This window comes from Mercenaria mercenaria, chromosome 2, assembly GCF_021730395.1.
Source record: "Mercenaria mercenaria strain notata chromosome 2, MADL_Memer_1, whole genome shotgun sequence".
Lineage (NCBI taxonomy): Eukaryota > Metazoa > Mollusca > Bivalvia > Venerida > Veneridae > Mercenaria > Mercenaria mercenaria.
Window position 1 is genome coordinate 64367783 of NC_069362.1, and position 20160 is coordinate 64387942.

The 20160-nt window shown below is 36.1% G+C and overlaps 1 protein-coding gene across 2 annotated transcripts in view; it reads left to right on the forward strand.

Annotated features, from left to right (window-relative positions):
* Positions 1-1230: 1230 nt before the first annotated feature.
* Positions 1231-20160, forward strand: part of LOC123562232 (metallophosphoesterase 1 homolog) — a 41561-nt gene continuing 22631 nt past the window's right edge. For both annotated transcript variants that reach the window (XM_053536763.1, XM_053536764.1), the window contains exons 1-4: positions 1231-1355; positions 8899-9084; positions 10113-10223; positions 12267-12429. In XM_053536763.1, the coding sequence (XP_053392738.1) occupies positions 8942-9084; positions 10113-10223; positions 12267-12429 (417 nt within the window). In that variant the 5' untranslated portion in view covers positions 1231-1355; positions 8899-8941. The remainder of the gene's footprint in view (positions 1356-8898; positions 9085-10112; positions 10224-12266; positions 12430-20160) is intronic.

Here is a 20160-nt window from a genome sequence, read left to right on the forward strand (position 1 = left end):
TTTCGGTATCCGGATCAGGATGTAGATTGATAGATTGAATTGCACATTGATGTTCACGTTAAATGTTATATTAAGCGCAAGTATTATTACTCGAGACATAGGATGACTCAAGCATTTTTGCTCTCCCTGTGCGCGCTTGAATACCAATGTTTTACTTGGGGCCTCTTTGACTGAATAGTTTATGGTCGCTAACTTCGAATCACTTGCACCTCACTGATGTGGGTTCGAGCCTTACTCGGGGCGTTAAATTCTTCTGGCTTATGGAAGGTCGGTGGTCCTACCCGGATGCCCGCCCGTGATAAAATAATGCAGGGAGGAGCACATGGGAAGAAAAAACTGCCAATATCGCCAGCTTTCATAAATAAAATTGTTTCTTTGTAAAAAAATATGATTAAGAATGAAGAAAAATTTCGAAGGTATTACCACTGCCCGTTCTTGCGATGTGCCTACAGTGTTCTTTTTGGCCTCGCTGTCTGTTTGTGTACGTGCGTGATGCTTCTATTTGTGGCGGCCCTATTTGGCGATGTGTGGCTCTGGCTGTATTTGCTGTGCCGTATGCTTGCAAGAAATCTACACTTACATTTTCCAAGATGGTTTCAAGAACAAATAAATCAGGGTCTTTCAGATCTACTATTTCAAAAACGAATTTGATAAATCTCATTCAGAGGACATTGTTAAACGAAACACTTGAAATAGCCGCCTGACACCCTATAGTGACAGTAGATTATAGGCCACTTCCAACAACATTGCTGTAGGATTAACACTTTAGCAACGTGGTTAGAGTGTCCGCCGGATCATGAGGTCCGTGGTTCGAGCCCCAGTAAAAACCTTGGTATTTTCTCTTCCATGGTTACTTTAATGGGGTCAGAAGTGTTTGTCGGACTTATGCGGTGGGCATGGGGTGTCATACTGGAGAGCTCTTTAGCGCCTACGGATCATGAGGTTCGGGGTTCGAGCCCCAGTAAGGACCTTGGTATTTTCTCTCCCAGGGTTTACTTTAATCCTTTAGGATTTACATTTTACTGTTTTTTTTTCTTCAAAATTTAAGCTTTCTCATTTTCCCGGGTACTGTAGTGACATATTGTGATACCGTATACTGGAAGTTCACTTCAACTTTATACTGCCATAAAATCAATACTGCAGTACTGATTACACATGGCAGGCGCTTGTCAGGAGCAGTTATTAGTTTAAAAGAAATGTTATGTGCATGGGGGTTAAAAGTATATGTTGCAAAGACAAAAGATCTAAGGTTAAAAACAGTATGCATCTGTCTACAGAGAGTTGTCCTGACTTATAATTTACAAAAGTTGTTTCCCTTCGCAAATAAACCGCCATATGCGCTACTGAGTACACAGGTAAATATGTGACGATAACATATCTTCGCAGTCACATTTCAAAGCCCATATTTTGCTAAATTATATCTCGAACTAGATTCTATTCGAAGTTCTGTCTAAAACGACTTAACTCATCCTATTTACTATGTAAGATTATTCCACAAGAGGTCTTAACCCTTAGCCTGCTGGCGGCAAGTGATTCTGCCTTTGCGACCAGTGCAGACCAAGATCAGCCTGCACATCCGTGCAGTCTGATCATGGTCTGCACTGTTTGCTATTCAGTCAGTAAATTTTCAGTGAACACCCCTTTGAATAATAAATGGTATTGCCCAAATTGAATGAAAGACCAGTCCATTTTAGAAATTTAGCAGGCTAAGGGTTAATATATCTACTCAATGTGTCTACCTTACCTTTCAGGTGTGATAAATAATGACTAATATTAAGTGAGACATCAGGTAGACCGATTTCACATTCTGATATTTCACGTTGCCTAACCTAAAGGGTTAGCCTAACCCTCGGAGGGGGATATCGACCAGTCAAAAAAATATATATATAGAAATCACATTGATAATTTAAGGTCTGTGTCCTGCATCATGTACACATAAAATTTGCTGGGGATGCAAGATAAGATAAGATAAGATGAATTTTATCTCGAGTCGGCAAGACAAAAACAATACAACATAAGCACTCTAGGTGCTTTTGAAGTAGTCTTGAAGTATGAGCATCCTACGGGATGCATTGTCGAACCGAAATGCGAAAATTACAGAAGGTTGTTGGTAAACCCTAGGTTTTAGGTTTTGACCCACGAAAATCCAGAAAAACTCATATTCGACCTGCACAGAAAATGCCCCATATGTCGGCTTGTCTGTGGAAATTTTCTTTGATGAGTTTTGAATTCTTAAGTTCTGCCCCTTGTCAATCGAAATTCAGGTGAATTTCAATAATGTTTGCCACCCATAAGCGGAAGTAATTCAAGTATCATCAAATATTAATCAGCTACTGACAGATGGCAATCGCGCCAAGCGCCGACTGACACATGGTCATCTCGCGGTTTGTATTTAGTACAATATAAGCATGACATGTCATATGTAAATTAAGCATGCAATGTGAGGAAACCCGTTGATCATTAGTTATTTACTTTTATTCAAGCACTGATGGGAAATTACCTGTGAGTTTCCAAAGAAATCAAAATGTCACGCTGATAATTTTTCATTGCCGAAGCACATGTGACCTAATTCACATAATGGAAAATACCATTTACACCCGTAGTATCTCTGTTTGTTACTCTCGGTGATCCGATTACTTCCATTTCAGTTTCATTAATTGAGTCAATGAAACAATTAGCCCCAGTTCTAATTAGAATATTCTGTCTTTTTTATAATGATGTCATAACCCGTGACTCGAAAGAGAGGGTATCTAACATGCCATCTGCAAAACTTACGAAGTCATTACTAATAAAAAGATACATGTTATAATTTTAAAAGCATACGAAAAAGTGTCATGAAAATGCTTTATCATAATTTTCTATGTATATTTTATTTTTGGTTTAACTGAAATGCAGGTTAGAAAGACATTTAAAACCTATGAGATTCTTTAATAGTATGAATTGTATATAAATACACAGAACCGCAAAATAAACGCAACACATTAAAAAATTTTCTTTTTTGAATATTTCCGCCGTAAATATATTTTACTAACCCAAACATATTTGAATATTATTTATACATGTAAAATATTACTATGCCACTAAAATTTATTGAAATCATTGTACCGTGACACCTGACTGGCACAACAATACGAAAAGTACGTTTTGCACGTGCGCGCTGAAAGTATGTAAATTATTTTTTAAAAAATTGCTGATTTCGTGACCTGTTACGATTTTACAATTAAAAAAATACCCCAAAAGATTTTTAGCTGACATAAATATTCTTTTGCAATGCCACGACTACCGGATAATTTGCGAAATCAGGCTGCCGGAATGCTACATGCCAGAATGTCCACGAGCCGCAGCATTAGGTTGTCGTGCTTCGACGATTGTAAGACTCCATCAACGTCTATTACAAACTGGTAATGTTCAGGATCGACCAAGGACAGGACGTCCCAAAGTGACAACACTGGCACAAGATGCACAGGTGCAAGCTGCCCACCGATAGGACAGATTCCTCAAAGCCACAACTACCGCCAGGAATACTATTGGGATTAATGGGTGAGTCTCATGTACATGTACAAAACGTTAACATTGCAATCATTCTTTATTATAAATAAGGGCTGGGACGATTTCAAAATTTTGAAGCCTGTTAATCATTTGTATGAAATCAAATCAAACCGGTTAATCGGCAGCCATATTTGAAATGATGGTTTCTTTCCTGAAGACCGTATAAAGGTACTTTCAGCAGCTGACTTCATAAGGAACTTACTGACTTTATCGTTTGAAGGCAGTGTGATAATTGATAAGTCATATTTTGGCGTATTTTATTTTTGATATTAGACGACGAGCAAATCTGAGACTAATACTTATATTCAAGTTGGTGTGTTTTAGAGGAAATATACTGTGAGTCTATGTGCTGGTCAAAGAAATGTATAAAGATAAAGTATTTGTGATTTTGATTGTTTAAGAGCGATTAACGGTTTTGCAAAATTGAAACCGGTTTCACCTAGTATTTGAATCGGATCCGATTAACCGAGTAATCGTCCCAGTCCTATTTTAAATAAATAACCAGTTATATGTATCAACCTTGTTGGTATCAGTTAAACAAATAACGCAATGAAGTCATATTAATAATATTTCATATGCGATTCAGTGCACTACTTCATACAATGATACAAGTAACGTAATGTGCATGTACTTGAACTAATTGCATATTTGTTCATTGTAGACGTAACGTCAGCGATGATGTGATACGCCGTCGGCTATATGCTATTGGTTTCAAGGCTAGACGCCCAAAGAAAGGATTGATTCTCACTGCTAGACATCGGCAGGAGTGTTTAAACTGGGCTACGAGACATCTACAATTTACCCGCAGCACTGGGGTCAAGTGCTATTTTCAGACGAATCCAAGGTCAACGTCAACCGGCTGGATGGACGTGTACGTCTATGGCGCACACATGGGGAGCGAGTAGCAGATCAGTGTGTACAGAGGTATGACCGGTGGGGTGGTGGAAGCGTGCACATCTGGGCTGGTATGTCTCAGTTTGGACGTACTAATCTAGTAATTCTCAACGGCAACATCAACGCCCATAGGTACGTAAATGACGTTCTCCAACCGGAAGTGATCCCGTATATGCAACAGAACCTACGCAGTGGCATATACCAGCATGATAATGCAAGGCCTCACACGGCGAACCTAACAACTAGTCTAACTTTCTAGGAAACAATAATGTAAATGTTCTGGACTGGCCGTCCTTGTCGCCAGACCTGGCACCGATAGAGAACATCTGGGCGGAGCTCAAAACACGCGTGTATGAACGTCAACCACCACCGAACAACCTTCAACAGTTATGTCAGGCTCTTATCCAAGAGTGGAACAATATTCCACAGAACGATATCGCGTATGTAATTGGCTCCATGAGACGTAGATGCGTTGCTTGTATACAGGCCAATGGAGGATACACGAGATATTGACAATGTGTGAAAATTGAACTTGTGGGTAATGAACTTTGACATAATGAAATCGGGGTTATTTGTTGATATATGTTAATGAAATGTACACAGTATGTAGGTAAGGTACCAATGAAATGAAATAAACTCGTTATTCATGATTTGAATTGTGTATTTTCGAATTATATGTGTTTCCCAACCTTTCAGGTAAACTAGCAGGTGCATGTCAAGTTTTTTAAAAGCATTGAAGGAAGACTTCAAAGTAAAATAGTGAGAATAAAATAAAAGCATGATAGTGTTAATACAAGATGAAGATATTTACAGGTTAAAAACTGGTAAAAACAACTGTTGCTGGTACCTGGGAGTGGGGTTGAAATGAGAGAGGGGCTAAGACTATGCTTAAACCCTTCTATATAAATTTATAAAAGGTAAAGGTAAATTTTATTTACCATCGCTTAGTGAATCAATGTACGTTAGCTCTAGACCTTATTTTAAGCACGTTATACCTTACTCCAAGCAATTTGCTGGTATCCATTTACATCTGGGTCGACTGAGGCAATCGTGATATGTGATATAGTGCCTTGCCCAAGGACACACTGCAATGGTATTAGCCAGGAATTGAACTCGCGGGGGGTGGTGGGGGGGGGGGGGGAGTCTTCACCTCCATAGGAGGTCTTAGCCCTCTCAACCAATGTATCCAAGGTATGAACAGATAAAGAAGCAACAAGCACCTAATGCTTGTATTACAGTTACCTATCATTTTTGATGATCCAGAAAAAATCAAAACTCTGTCTTAAAAAGTTGCAGTTTTAGAGAAATTTTGACTCCATATGTTATGTAGTGTCAGGTAAAACAATTGTCGTTAACTAAAAAAAATCAGCTTCAGAGATGTTTATATGCTGTAAGTTACAGATCTCTTAGCTAAAACAAACCCCATATTAAATCCTAACATGAAATCAGGCCAGAAATCTGTCTTACTATAATGTCATCAAATTTATGAAATGCATTGGACTCCCCTTATACTTATTTTTTAATCCATTAAATTTTTTTCTTTTGATCTGACTTAGAAGACAAGTTATACACACAAAGACACATTTGGTGAATTTGGTTGAGAGGGCTAAGACACTTTCCTGTGGAGATGAAGGCACCCACTTTGATTCCTGGCTACTCCACTTTGCAAGGCACTTTATCACAATTGCCTCAGTCAACCTAGTCCCAATCTGTGACTCTAGTTACCTCCCCTGATGGTATGTCCACAGAGTCACAGGCGACAGCTCTTAAAAATTGGCGTAATTGAGGTACTTCAGTCTTTCAGACATGATTGTTAACATACAGATGATTAAATTGTAAAAAGAAAAACATTTGCAACTAGCAGATTTTCTGTTATGCTTGATTTTTGTGAAACGTGATGTGTCATGTCATGAGCACTTTGCAGTACCTGATAAAAATTACCCACTGACCTATATCATCGATTTGTTATGTCACAGCTTTATTACATCACTGTTGGCACATTTCATCCAGAGATACCAGTGAATGGGAAGCAAAACGTCTTCGGTTAATTCTAAATGAATTAGCACAATATTTTTTTTTTACAAGGATCTAACATAAACTGGCAGCATTTCAAAACAATACTTGAATTTGGAAAGATATATTATGCATTTATTTTTCTATGCTTGTACTTTCATGAACTTCAATTGACAAATCAAGCATGACTTTTTAATGTTCATGCATGTATGTAATAGCTACTTTTTCTGTAGTTTTTATGTTGAACATTATAACATTTCTGTTTATGAAATAAATGTATGACAAATATAGCAGTTTAAAATATTTCTTCCATTTCTTATACTCTGGAGTTCACAGTCTATGTTTGGATGTTTGTCATTAATAATTACGCCTGTTTCTAAGACATGATTGAGTTGGACGTAATATCATACTGAAAAGAAATGAAAGTGATAATTACATCGCAAGTTGACTACTGTTGACCCAGCTGTAAATGGGAACCATTAAATTGCTGGGGGTATTTTGGTATAGTTGGTTTTAACTGTTCTTAAAATAGGGTCACACAAAAGCTCTAGAGAGCTTATGTTCATTGTTTCACAGAGGGACGTAATCAGTTTCTCACAAGAGTCAGTGCACAGATGTTGCAGTTTGACACTGCTAAGGTAACCAAATGGGGGTTATGCCATAACATAATGGGGGGCAACCATCACAAATAAAAATAGTGTCAGTTAATTAAGTTATGGTAGCCAGAACTTAGTTGTCAGTTATGGACACCTTAATTGTAAGTGTCCAGTGATAATACTGCCTTAGTCCTTAACATTTTCTGTGACTTTGTTATGATGTCATAAGTTCTTCCTAAAGGGCTTCAGTTGGAAGTGAAAAAATATAAAAAGTGAAGTTTAGAAAAGTAGTTGAGAAATGATGCTGAATGTTACCTGTTATTATTACATGGTTATGTCGTAGGGCGCCCCGCAGGGTCTCGCTGGTTCCAGTGAGGAATTGGGGTTTTAGCTCTGGTAGTGCCCCTGTGGGTTCCTTTTCCACATTAAATGACAAACTGCCCAGTGACAGGGGGGTCAGCCCAGAACTGTAGGGCTTACTCAGTTATGTTGATTGATAACAGTTCTTAAAGTTTTTATAAGTTTATTCCATGTTCTATTCAGCAATAATGATAACAGTAATTATATAACATTAGTTCACAATTTTCACTTGCACTGTTCTTAAAGTCTTCAAAGTTATTTTAACTATTTGTATTCCTGTGTTCTACTATTTTCCTATATGTTTCCAATGTTCTATGTATTTGAGTGTGGCAGACTGTTATATAAGTCTTAAATTATGCCACTGTGGCTAAGCTATGCAACTCAAACAATACATTCAAGTCTTTCTTCCTTAAAGTCTAAAAATCAAGTCCTTTATAAAATAAAAAATCTAACAATTTATTTAAGTTTCTACAAAAAAAAATAACCAATCTGATAGTTATGGGTTGTACCCTAGAATTATTATCCAATGAAATTGTAAATCAAAAACAATGCTTATCTGACAGATAAGTAAATCTTGAGAATATCTCTTAATGCCTAAAGCTGTCAATGGTCGGAAGTTGACACATATTAACAAACAATAAAAGTGCTAAAATACCTAGCCAAATTGATTGAAGTCTTTTTAAGATGAAATATTTGTCTACATTTTATCAAAACAGAATCAGCTTTATTATTGTAAAAAAAGTTAACAACAAAAAGATAAATTCCTGCCAACAGGAGAAGTAGGATTTCCTGCATTTACACCTTTGATAGAAAATCAAAATAATTCTTTACTGTAACAACAATTCAATATAAAGAAATCAGAATAGCATTTTAAAGAACTGCTGTATTATATTGATATTGTAATTCATGCATAAACAAGCATTTCTATAATAATTATAATTTGAAAATCTGATGTTTGAAATAAAACCTAAAAGAAGCCAACAGAATTTGACCTTAACATTTACAGTATCACAGTTACATTAAAGTTAAGGTCATCCCAGCTGTGCTATAGTATACCACCATGTACATAACTTGACAGGCCTGCAGTAAGTGAGAAATACTAAAATCTTCAAGATTTTACTTGTGTTGCCCTGTCAAATGCAGTTCTTAATTTCTCGTGATGTGTGGTTTTTACATCACCTCCACAACTGTATATAAGAAACCACCATGATCACATATTTACAGGTTGTTTTGTTAACTACAGTATCACAATTTAATCTGTACTGACTAGGTTATGTTTGCCATAGTTGATTTTAGTTCAGACTTGGTCATACACTTCAGCATTGTCATAAAGAACAATGGTGTGCAGATGAGCAAATAAGGATCACCATGGCCCTCTTGTTTTGGCAATATATTCTGCCCCCTTTGATAAACTGGACAACCATAGACAAACTTGAAATCTTTGCATAATTTGATAAGTAAGTAATACATCATTTCTGTATTTAAGGTACTAGAAGTTATACAATAATGCTTCTGCTGTATGGGCTGGGATGAAGTACAATGGTTATAGTTATTGGGACCCTACCTGGCTGAAGATCTTCCTCTCCTGGCTTGCAGTGGCTTTCTTCATCAATGAATATCTTGTATACTACATACAGAGCTACAGATGGCCAACATTTCCAAATATTCCAAGGTAAGTGTTCAATCCTATCATAACTCAATCTTCGATCCTTCCATAACTTGGTCGTTAATCTTGGCGTAGCACAATCTTCTATCCTAGCATTACTTAATTTTCAGTCATGACATAACTCAATCTTCAATCGTAGCATAACTCAATCTTCTTTGCTGACATAACTCAGTGTAACTCAATTGTCAGTCCTAATATAACTCAATCTTCAACGTTGGTATAATTATCCTTATCTTCAATCCTAGCATAACACAATCTTCAGTCCTGGCATAATACATCTTCAGTCCTGGCATAATACAATCCTTGCATAACTCAAATGCCAATCTCAGCATAACTCATTCTTTAGTCCTGGCATATCTCAATCTTCTATCCTGACATAATACAACCTTCAATCCTGGCATTATACTATCTTTAATCCTTGCATAACTCAATTTTTAGTCCTTGCATAACTCAGTCTTTAATCCTTGCATAACTCAATCTTCAATGCTGGTATAATACAATCTTTAATTCTTGCATAACTCAATCTTTGGTCCTTGCATAACTCAGTCTTCAATCCTTGCATAATACGATCTTCAGTCCTTGCATAACCCTATCTTTGATCCTGGCATAATACAATCTTCAATCATGGCATAATACAATCTTTAGTCCTGGTATAATACAACCTTCAATGCTGGCATAATACAATCTTTAATCCTAGCATAACTCAATCTTTAGTCCTGGCATAACTCAGTCTTCAATGCTGGCATAATACAACCTTTAATCCTGGCATAACTAAATCTGCTATTCTAACATAATTCAGTCTTCAATCCTTGCATAACTCAGTCTTCAGTCCTAACATAACTCATTCTTCAATCCTAGCATAACTCAATCTTCAGCAGTTTCTGTTGACAATATTACAACCAAGTAATGTAATATCTAGTACTTCTGGCAACAGTGACTGCTTGCAACATTGCATTTTAAGGGGGCATTTGTCATACAATGTTGAAATCATTTTTGTTATATATCTGTGGTGACTCAATTTTGTTTACCTGTAGAAACAGTGAGCGATACCAGGTACTGCTGTTGGTAGGAGACCCACAGATACAAGGATATCAAGATGAACGTATATTTCCTGCTGGAACTATTGCCAGATGGGACATTGATAGGTGAGTGTTGTAATAAGTTATATATTGCCAGATGGGACATTGATAGGTGAGTGTTGTAATAAGTTATATATTGCCAGATGGGACATTGATAGGTGAGTGTTGTAATTAGTTATATATTGCCAGATGGGACATAGATAGGTGAGTGTTGTAATTAGTTATACAGTCGAGTCCACTTAATACGAACTCGCTTGATACGAATTTTCGGATAAAACGAACAAAGTCTGGATTCCCCGGCCGAGTCCTTCTATTTCCTTTGTAAAATTATTTCGGTAATAGCGAACTCGCTTCATACGAATAATCGGAAGATACGAACACATTTTAAATGTCCTTATTAGCTTTAATGTTATGATTTTCCATCTTCTAATACGAATTAATTTTAGAAGTCGGCGGCCATTTCGCCCTTGTTACGATTGACTATATTTAATAGTTTGTAGATAATTTTAAAGACATTATTGACCTTCTACTGTCGATACAGGTAGGTCGTGTCTTACAAAAGATTATATAGTACAAGCTTCATAATAGAAATAATGTTGGCGGTGGATATAATTTGGCGCTCCGGACCTCGAATATACATTGCAGTTTAAATGCATAGAGATTTACGTGTTTAAGTGTGGCTTTTGTTGAGTAATTTCAATGTTATCTGAATAAATTAACTTAATAAGTTCAAAACTATTAACTACTTCCAAATATCGGACTCTATTCACCCATGATACCGGTGATACTGCCCAACTTGCTCGGACAAATTTTCCGGTAAGCCATACATTCATTAATACGAATTACGTTTAATACGAACACATTTCACAGGTCCGGATGAGTTTGTATAAAGTGAGTTTGACTGTATATTGCCAGATGGGACATTGATAGGTGAGTGTTGTAATAAGTTATATATTGCCAGATGGGACATTGATAGGTGAGTGTTGTAATAAGTTATATATTGCCAGATGGGACATTGATAGGTGAGTGTTGTAATTAGTTATATATTGCCAGATAGGACATTGATAGGTGAGTGTTGTAATTAGTTATATATTGCCAGATGGGACATTGATAGGTGAGTGTTGTAATAAGTGATATTCACAATTTCACATATACTATTACTGGGATAGCAGAATGAATCTATTTTCCGTCTTAGAACTCTTGGAACATTGGTAGGTGAATGGTGCAGTCAGTTATATTCACATATACCTGTATATCAAGATGAGTTGTATTTCCAGTTGGAACACTGACAAGGTGGACATTGATAATCAAATGTTGCTTGTGACCCATAGATACAGATATATCAAGGTGACCTTAAATTCCTAGTTGGAACATTGCCTAGGTGAAACATTGATATTTGAGTGCTGTAGTAGGTGACCCACTGATAAATACATTGTATATGCTACAGATGTAATACATGTATGTACTACAGGTATATATTGTATATCACATATATATTACAAGTGTATATTATAAGTGTATATTACAAGGGTATGTATTACAGGTATGTTTTGCAGGTGTATATTACATGTATATACTACAGGGTATATAACATATATATATATATTATATATTACAGGTACATATTACAGGTGTATAAAATAGGTATATGTTACAGGTGTTTATATTACACATATAAATTACAGGTGTATATAACAGGTGTGTGTTTCAGGTATATATAACAGGTTCGTGTTTCAGGTATATATAACAGGTGTGTGTTTCAGGTGTATATATTACACATATTAAACTTTATAGGTGTATGTTACAGGTATATTTTGCAGGTGTATATTACATGTATATACTACAGGGTGTTTTACAGATATATATATATTATATATTACAGGTACATATTACAGGTATATATAATAGGTATATGTTACAGGTGTTTATATTACACATATATATTACAGGTGTAATTTACAGATGTATATAACAGATGTGTGTTTCACGTGTAAATATTACACATATACTTTATTGGCATATATTACAGATGTATTATCCCCCTGTGTATATAACAGATGTATGTTGCGGGTTTATATTACAGGTATACATGACAATTATATATTACAGGTACTTACGGAAGACATTCTCCTATGCATATGAGTACAGTCAGCCTGATGTGATAGTGTTTCTAGGAGATCTGTTTGATGAGGGCAGTAAGGCTTCAAAGTTTGAGTACAGTGAAACATTAGATCGCTTCACACATATATACCATGAAACTAAACATACCAAGGTTTGTAGTGCATCTTTTTTGTACCTAGCAACATTTTCAGAAAGTAGGGGTCACTTAGATTTGCCCTTGTCCATACATCCATCCATGAGTCTGCATTTTTATACTGCCATCGTCTAAAGACCTGGGAGGCATATAATGTTGAAACTGTCCATCGGTCAGTTCATCTATCTTGTCTCTACAACTCGTACAATTTCTGTGAAACTGAAAAAAACTTAGAATACATCATCAACATGAAGTGGACATGCATATATTTCTGATTATTTTTTTCATGAGTGAAAGATATTTTGATCTTTAACATGTAAAACAAACAAATTTTCTTTTTATTTCATGTTTTGACTAAATTTACCTATTTTTAACTCGATTTTTCAAAGAAAAAGTAGAGCTATTGCATGAATATTAACTGTCAAAGTCTACACCAGGAGAAACAATCTCCATAACTCTGATTTGATTTTTGACAGAGTTATGCCTCTTTTTAGCTCACCTGTCACAAAGTGACAAGGTGAGCTTTTGTGATCGCGCGGTGTCCGTCGTCCGTCCGTCCGTCCGTGCGTCCGTCCGTAAACTTTTGCTTGTGACCACTTTAGAGGTCACATTTTTCATGGGATCTTTATGAAAGTTGGTCAGAATGTTCACCTTGATGATATCTTGGTCAAGTTCGAAACTGGGTCACGTGCCGGTAAAAACTAGGTCAGTAGGTCTAAAAATAGAAAAACCTTGTGACCTCTCTAGAGGCCATACTTTTTAATGGATCTTCATGAAAGTTGGTCAGAATGTTTACCTTGATGATATCTAGGTCAAGTTCGAAAGTGGGTCAGCTGCGGTCAAAAACTAGGTCAGTAGGTCAAATAATAGAAAATCCTTGTGACCTCTCTAGAGGCCATATTTTTAATGGGATCTGCATGAAAATTGGTCAGAATGTTCATCTTGATGATATCTAGGTCAAGTTTGAAACTGGGTCAACTATGGTCAAAAACTAGGTCAGTAGATCTAAAAATAGAAAATCCTTGTGACCTCCCTAGAGGCCATATTTTTCAATGGATCTTCATAAAAATTGGTCAGAATGTTCACCTTGATGATATGAAAGTCAAATTTGAAACTGGGTCACGTGCGATCCAAAACTAGGTCATTAGGTCAAATAATAGAAAAACCTTGTGACCTCTCTAGAGGTCATATTTTTCATGGGATCTGCATGAAATTTAGTCAGAATGTTCAACTTAATGATATCTAAGTCAAATTCGAAACTGGGTCACGTGCGATCAAAAACTAGGTCAGTAGGTCAAATAATAGAAAAACCTTGTGACCACTCTAGAGGTCACATTTTTCATGGGATCTTTATGAAAGTTGGTCAGAATGTTCACCTTGATGATATCTAGATCAAGTTCGAAAGTGGGTCACGTGCCATCAAAAACTAGGTCAGTAGGTCAAATAATAGAAAAACCTTGTGACCTTTCTAGAGGCCATATTTTTCATGGGATCTGTATGAAAGTTGGTCTGAATGTTCATCTTGATGATATCTAGATGAAGTTCGAAACTGGGTCATGTGCCATCAAAAACTAGGTCAGTAGGTCAAATAATAGAAAAACATTGTGACCTCTCTAAAGGCCATATTTTTCATGGGATCTGTATGAAAATTGGTCTGAATGTTCATCTGGATGATATCTAGGTCAAGTTTGAAACAGGGTCATGTGCGGTCAAAAACTAGGTCAGTAGGTCTAAAAATAGAAAAACCTTGTGACCCCTCTAGAGGCCATACTTGTGAATGGATCTCCATAAAAATTGGTCAGAATGTTCACCTTGATGATATCTAGGTCAAGTTTGAAACTGGGTCACGTGCCTTAAAAAACTAGGTCAGTAGGTCAAATAATAAAAATACCTTGTGACCTCTCTAGAGGCCATACTTTTCATGGGATCTGTATGAAAGTTGGTCTGAATGTTCATCATGATGATATCTAGTTCAAGTTTGAAACTGGGTCAACTGCGGTCAAAAACTAGGTCAGTAGGTCTAAAATAATTAAAATCTTTTGACCTTTCTAGAGGCCATATTTTTCAATGGATCTTCATGAAAATTGATCTGAATGTTCACCTCGATGATATCTAGGTCATTTTCGAAACTGGGTCACATGCAATCAAAAACTAGGCCAGTAGGTATAAAAATAGAAAAACCTTGTGACCTCTCTAGAGGCCATATTTTTCATGAGATCTTCATGAAAATTAGTGAGAATGTTCACCTTGATGATATCTAGGCAAAGTTCAAAACAGGGTCACGTACCTTCGAAAACTAGGTCAATCGGTCAAATAATAGAAAAACCTTGTGACCTCTCTAGAGACCATATTTTTCAATGGATCTTCATGAAAATTGGTCAGAATTTTTATTTTGATAATATTTAGGTCAAGTTCAAAACTGGGTCACATGAGCTCAAAAACTAGGTCACTATGTCAAATAATAGAAAAAACGATGTCATACTCAAAACTGGGTCATGTGGGAAGAGGTGAGCGATTCAGGACCATCATGGTCCTCTTGTTAATTTAGAATTTTTGTTTAAACTTTTTGATAACATCAAATATCTTTGTTTCTATCACAGCTATTGACTTGAAACTTAAAATAGGTAATTACTATCAAAGTCTACACTAGGAGAAACAATCCCCATAACTCTGATTTAAATTTTGGCAGAGTTATGCCCCTTTTTAACTTAGAATATTTGGTAAAAGTTATTGATAAAGTGAAATATCTCTGTTACTATCAAAGCTATTGACTTGAAACTTAAAACAGTTATTTACTATCAAAGTCTACACCAGGAGAAACAAACCCCATAATTCTGGTTTGAATTTTGACAAAGTTATGCCCCTTTTTAACTTAGATTTTTTTGGTTAAAGTTTTATAAAGTTTTTACTGGCAAAGCTCTAATTTAGAGTCAAGCACTGAGAAACGTTGAGCGCACTGTCTTACGGACAACTCTTGTATAGTTTCTTACCAATGAAAAATATATTAGATATTTTCACTACTTGAAAAATGGGATATATTATGGGAACACCCCTGGCGGGCGGTTGGGTAGGTGTATGGGTGGGCTGGCGGGCTTCGTCCACAGATATTGTCCGGAGCATATTTTCTTCATGCATGGAGGGATTTTGATGAATCTTGGCACAGTTGTTCATCATCATGAGACGGAGTGTCATACGCAAGACCCTCGTCCCTAGGTCTAAGGTCAAGGTCACACTTATAGGTCTAAGGTCAAATTAAGAATGACTTTGTCCAGAGCATATCTCCTTATGCATGGAGGGATTTTGATGTAACTTGGCACAATTGTTCACCATATGAGACAGAGTGTCGTTTGCAAGAGCCAGGTCTCTAAGTCTAAGGTCAAGGTCACACTTAGAGGTCAAAGGATACAAGAATGAAAACTTTGTCCGGAGCATTTCTTCTTCATGCATGGAGGGATTTTGATATAACTTGGCACAAATGTTCACCACCATCCTAGAGACGGAGTGTCATGCGCAAGAAACAGGTCACTAGGTCTATAGTCAAGGTCACACTTAGGGGCCAAAGGTCAGATACAAGAATAACTTTGTCCAAAGCATTTCTTCTTCATGCACGGAGGGATTTTGACGTAACTTGGCACAATTGTACACCATCATGAGACGGAATGTCCTGCGCAAGAACCAGGTCCCTAGGTCTAAGGTCAAGGTCACACTTAGAGGTCAAAGGATACAAGAATGAAAACTTTGTCCAGAGCATATCTTCTTCATGCATGGAGAGATTTTGATATAACTTGGCACAAATGTTCATCACCACGAGACAGAGTGGTCCCTAGGTCTAAGATCAAGGTCACACTTAGAGGCCAAAGGTCAGATACAAGAATGACTTTGTCGGGAGCATTTCTTCTTCATGCATGGAGGGATTTTAATGTAACTTGGCACAATTGTACACCATCATGAGACGGATTACTTTCCTTTCTTGTTACTATAAATAACTTGTATTGTAACTTTCTCATTACTAGTCATAGGGAAAAAATCGAGACCACTTTTCTGTAGTACAACATGCATGTTACATCCAATTTTGTGGTGTATTTTAAGGTATCTCTACCTGGTAAGGATTTATTTTGTGTGGTCTTAGAAAAACAAAAGAATTACAATAATTACTAAACAACCACAAAATTAAAATTCCATATGCAAATACAGGTGCTAGTGTAAAGAAATTTGCTGTGACAGGCGTATATTGTGACATTCTGGCACCCTTGTTCTTTCTAATATTTTGATAATTCACAGAAAACATGTAATAAGTTTCTATAATCTACTGAAAATGTGTACTAAAGATATATGATTATGCACCCAGTATGACTGGCAGGGATAAAACAATGGGTTGTATTGAGTTTTTTCTCACAGCTGTGTAAGATATAATCAGAGAAAATTTTGAAAGCAGAAAAAATTAGCGTTCACATAAATGATACATTTTCTTATTCATATTGCCCATATAATTGGTAAAATCTGTGCCCATGAAGTTTCAGTGTAAAAAAGGAGTTCATTTTTAATGATTTATAAAAGTATTATGTATAATTGTAAGAACATGTTAGATAATATCAAGGATTTGATTCAGGTTTAATCTCTCGCCAGCTCTCAGTGTAATATTACTAATATAAGTAATGACACAATTCTTCTGCATTTATAGTAGGCCAAGGATTTTATGTCTTTGTAATTTTATTATTTTCAATCATGGTAACATTTTAGTTAACAACAGATGTAGAGATAGGAATATATTGTACCAGTGAAAAAGGTGTGATGCTGAACGGTTAATAGAATATTTAATTGATGTCATTCCAATGCAAATATTTGTGATTTTTTTTTTTTTTCAATAACAGTATAGAAAAGTCTGTCACCTAATAAATGTAAAAATATGAGAGGGTTGAAGAGATACAGTCAAACCTGGCTATAAATACCACACTGAATTAAGAGGGCCAGTTAGAGGTCTGTATTGTAATATGAAACTGGATCTAGGTTTTTTTAGAGCCATGGGTGGGTTTTAGCTTGATGTAGAAATGATACTGGAGACATTAATAGCAGGTCCTTCAGATAATAAAACTGGGGATGTTTAAAGCCACAGCTAGGCAGTCTACACCTTTACACTGAAATGAAACTAGAGATGTTTAGAACCACAGGCAGTCAATAGCAGGTCCTTCATACAATAAAACTGGGGATATTTAAAGCCACAGCTAGGCAGTCTACACCTTTACACTGAAATGAAAGTAGGGGCTTTAGAGCCTCAGGCAGTCTCAAACTTGGTACGGTAATGAAACTAGACAGGCAGTCTCAACGGAGATGAAACTAGGGGTCTGTAGAGATAGAAGACATTGTGCCACAAATTATTTGTCCTCCACCACTGATTCATTTGGAGAAGTTGGCATTGACCTTCACAGGACATGTTAATACTGGCACAGAATCCAGGAACACTTTTTGGGTTATCTGCCCGCCTTTAAATAGCTGAAATACTGATGAAAAGAAGAAAAACCTTGTGACCTCTCTAGAGGCCATATATTTCACAAGATCTTCATGAAAATTGGTCAGAACGTTCATCTTGATGATATCTAGGTCAAGTTCGAAACTGGATCATGTGCCTTCAAAAACTAGGTCAGTAGGTCAAATAATAGAAAAACCTTGTGACCTCTCTATAGGCCATATTTTTCATGGGATCTGTATGAAAGTTAGTCTGAATGTTCATCTTGATGATATCTAGGTCAAGTTCGAAACTGGGTCACGTGCGATCAAAAACTAGGTCAGTAGGTCTAAAAATAGAAAAACCTTGTGACCTCTCTAGAGGCCATATATTTCATGAGATCTTCATGAAAATTGGTCAGAATGTTCACCTTGATGATATCTAGGCCAAGTTCTAAAGTGGGTCACGTGCCATCAAAAACTAGGTCAGTAGGTCAAATAATAGAAAAACCTTGTGACCTCTCTAGAGGCCATATTTTTCATGGGATCTGTATGAAAGTTGGTCTGAATGTTCATCTTGATGATATCTAGGTCAAGTTCGAAACTGGGTCAAGTGCGATCAAAAACTAGGTCAGTAGGTCTAAAAATAGAAAAACCTTGTGACCTCTCTAGAGGCCATATTTTTCATGGGATCTGTATGAAAGTTGGTCTGAATGTTCATCTTGATGATATTTAGGTCAAGTTTGAAATTGAGACAACTGCGGTCAAAAACTAGGTCAGTAGGTCTAAAATTAGAAAAATCTTTATACCTCTCTAGAGGCCATATTTTTCAATGGATCTTCATAAAAATTGATCTGAATGTTCACCTTGATGATATCTAGGTCAGTTTAGAAACTGGGTCACATGCAGTCAAAAACTAGGCCAGTAGATATAAAAATAGAAAAACCTTGTGACCTCTCTAGAGGCCATATTTTTCATGAGATCTTCATGAAAATTAGTGAGAATGTTCACCTTGATGATATATAGGTAAGTTTCAAAACAGGGTCACGTACCTTCGAAAACTAGGTCAATCGGTCAAATAATAGAAAAACCTTGTGACCTCTGTAGAGACCATATTTTTCAATGGATCTTAATGAAAATTGGTCAGCATTTTTATCTTGATAATATCTAGGTCAAGTTCAAAACTGGGTCACATGAGCTCAAAAACTAGGTCACTATGTCAGATAATAGAAAAAACGACGTCATGCTCAAAACTGGGTCATGTGGGAAGAGGTGAGCGATTCAGGACCATCATGGTCCTCTTGTTTTTTTTGTTAACTGCCGGTATTCATTTTATGCATTTAATAATGGTTATATCAGTAATTATACTTTGAACCAGGTTTTTATGCATCCCCCAAAACTTTTTGGGGGGTGCGGGGTTGTGGGGCGGGGACCATAAGATAGCATCCTTGTCTCCATATCTTTTTATCAGAATTTGTGTCATGCCATTCCTCTATCAAACACGAAATAGTCAAGTGCACTGTCGAGGTCATCATAACTTAATTTGGACATTTTTGTACTTAGAAGACTATTTCTTGGTTAAAATTTTTGTTTAAGTCCACTTTTCATTAATAAGAGTGATATATCATAGCTTTATGTTTATCATCAATAGATGAGTAAAGTAGATCAAGACCCATAAACTGCAATTTGTTAGAATTGTGGCCTCTTTCGTGCTTTTATTTTTGTAATAAAAAAATCATTTGATCAAGGTAAAGGACAACATGATTAAAATTTCCAATTTGAAATTGTATGCAGCTTGAAAAAAAACCTGGTGGATGCAAAGTTCCCACGTGTTTTGATGTAAGAATGTATTAAGAAATAAACAAGTTTGTAGGGTGCTAGCCCATTGTAATTTAAAGAATGAAAGTATAAGGTATTTTTATTTTGAAAAAAAAAAAATATCCGGATTTTAAAACTAGAATTTAAATTGAAAAGAGATGCTATTTTATCATGCTTATCATCATGAAATATGGTAATTTGATCTTATGATAAATGTTTTCACTGTCAGTTAGTTCTGCTCTGATGCAAAACTGATTTCTATAGTAGCTTTTAATAAATGATATTTCTATGTAAATTACTTTTAAATTTTGAAGAGAATATAAAAATTAAAGCAAAATTGCTATATCACTGCCCGCTTAATTATAACATAGTGAGATTTGGTTTCAGTATTGCAAGTGATATTACCTAGAGGTGAGGAATGCAGAATTTACTGCTGAAATTAAAGTCGCTGTTACAAAGATAAAAAAATGTGCACCTGAAATATTTTGA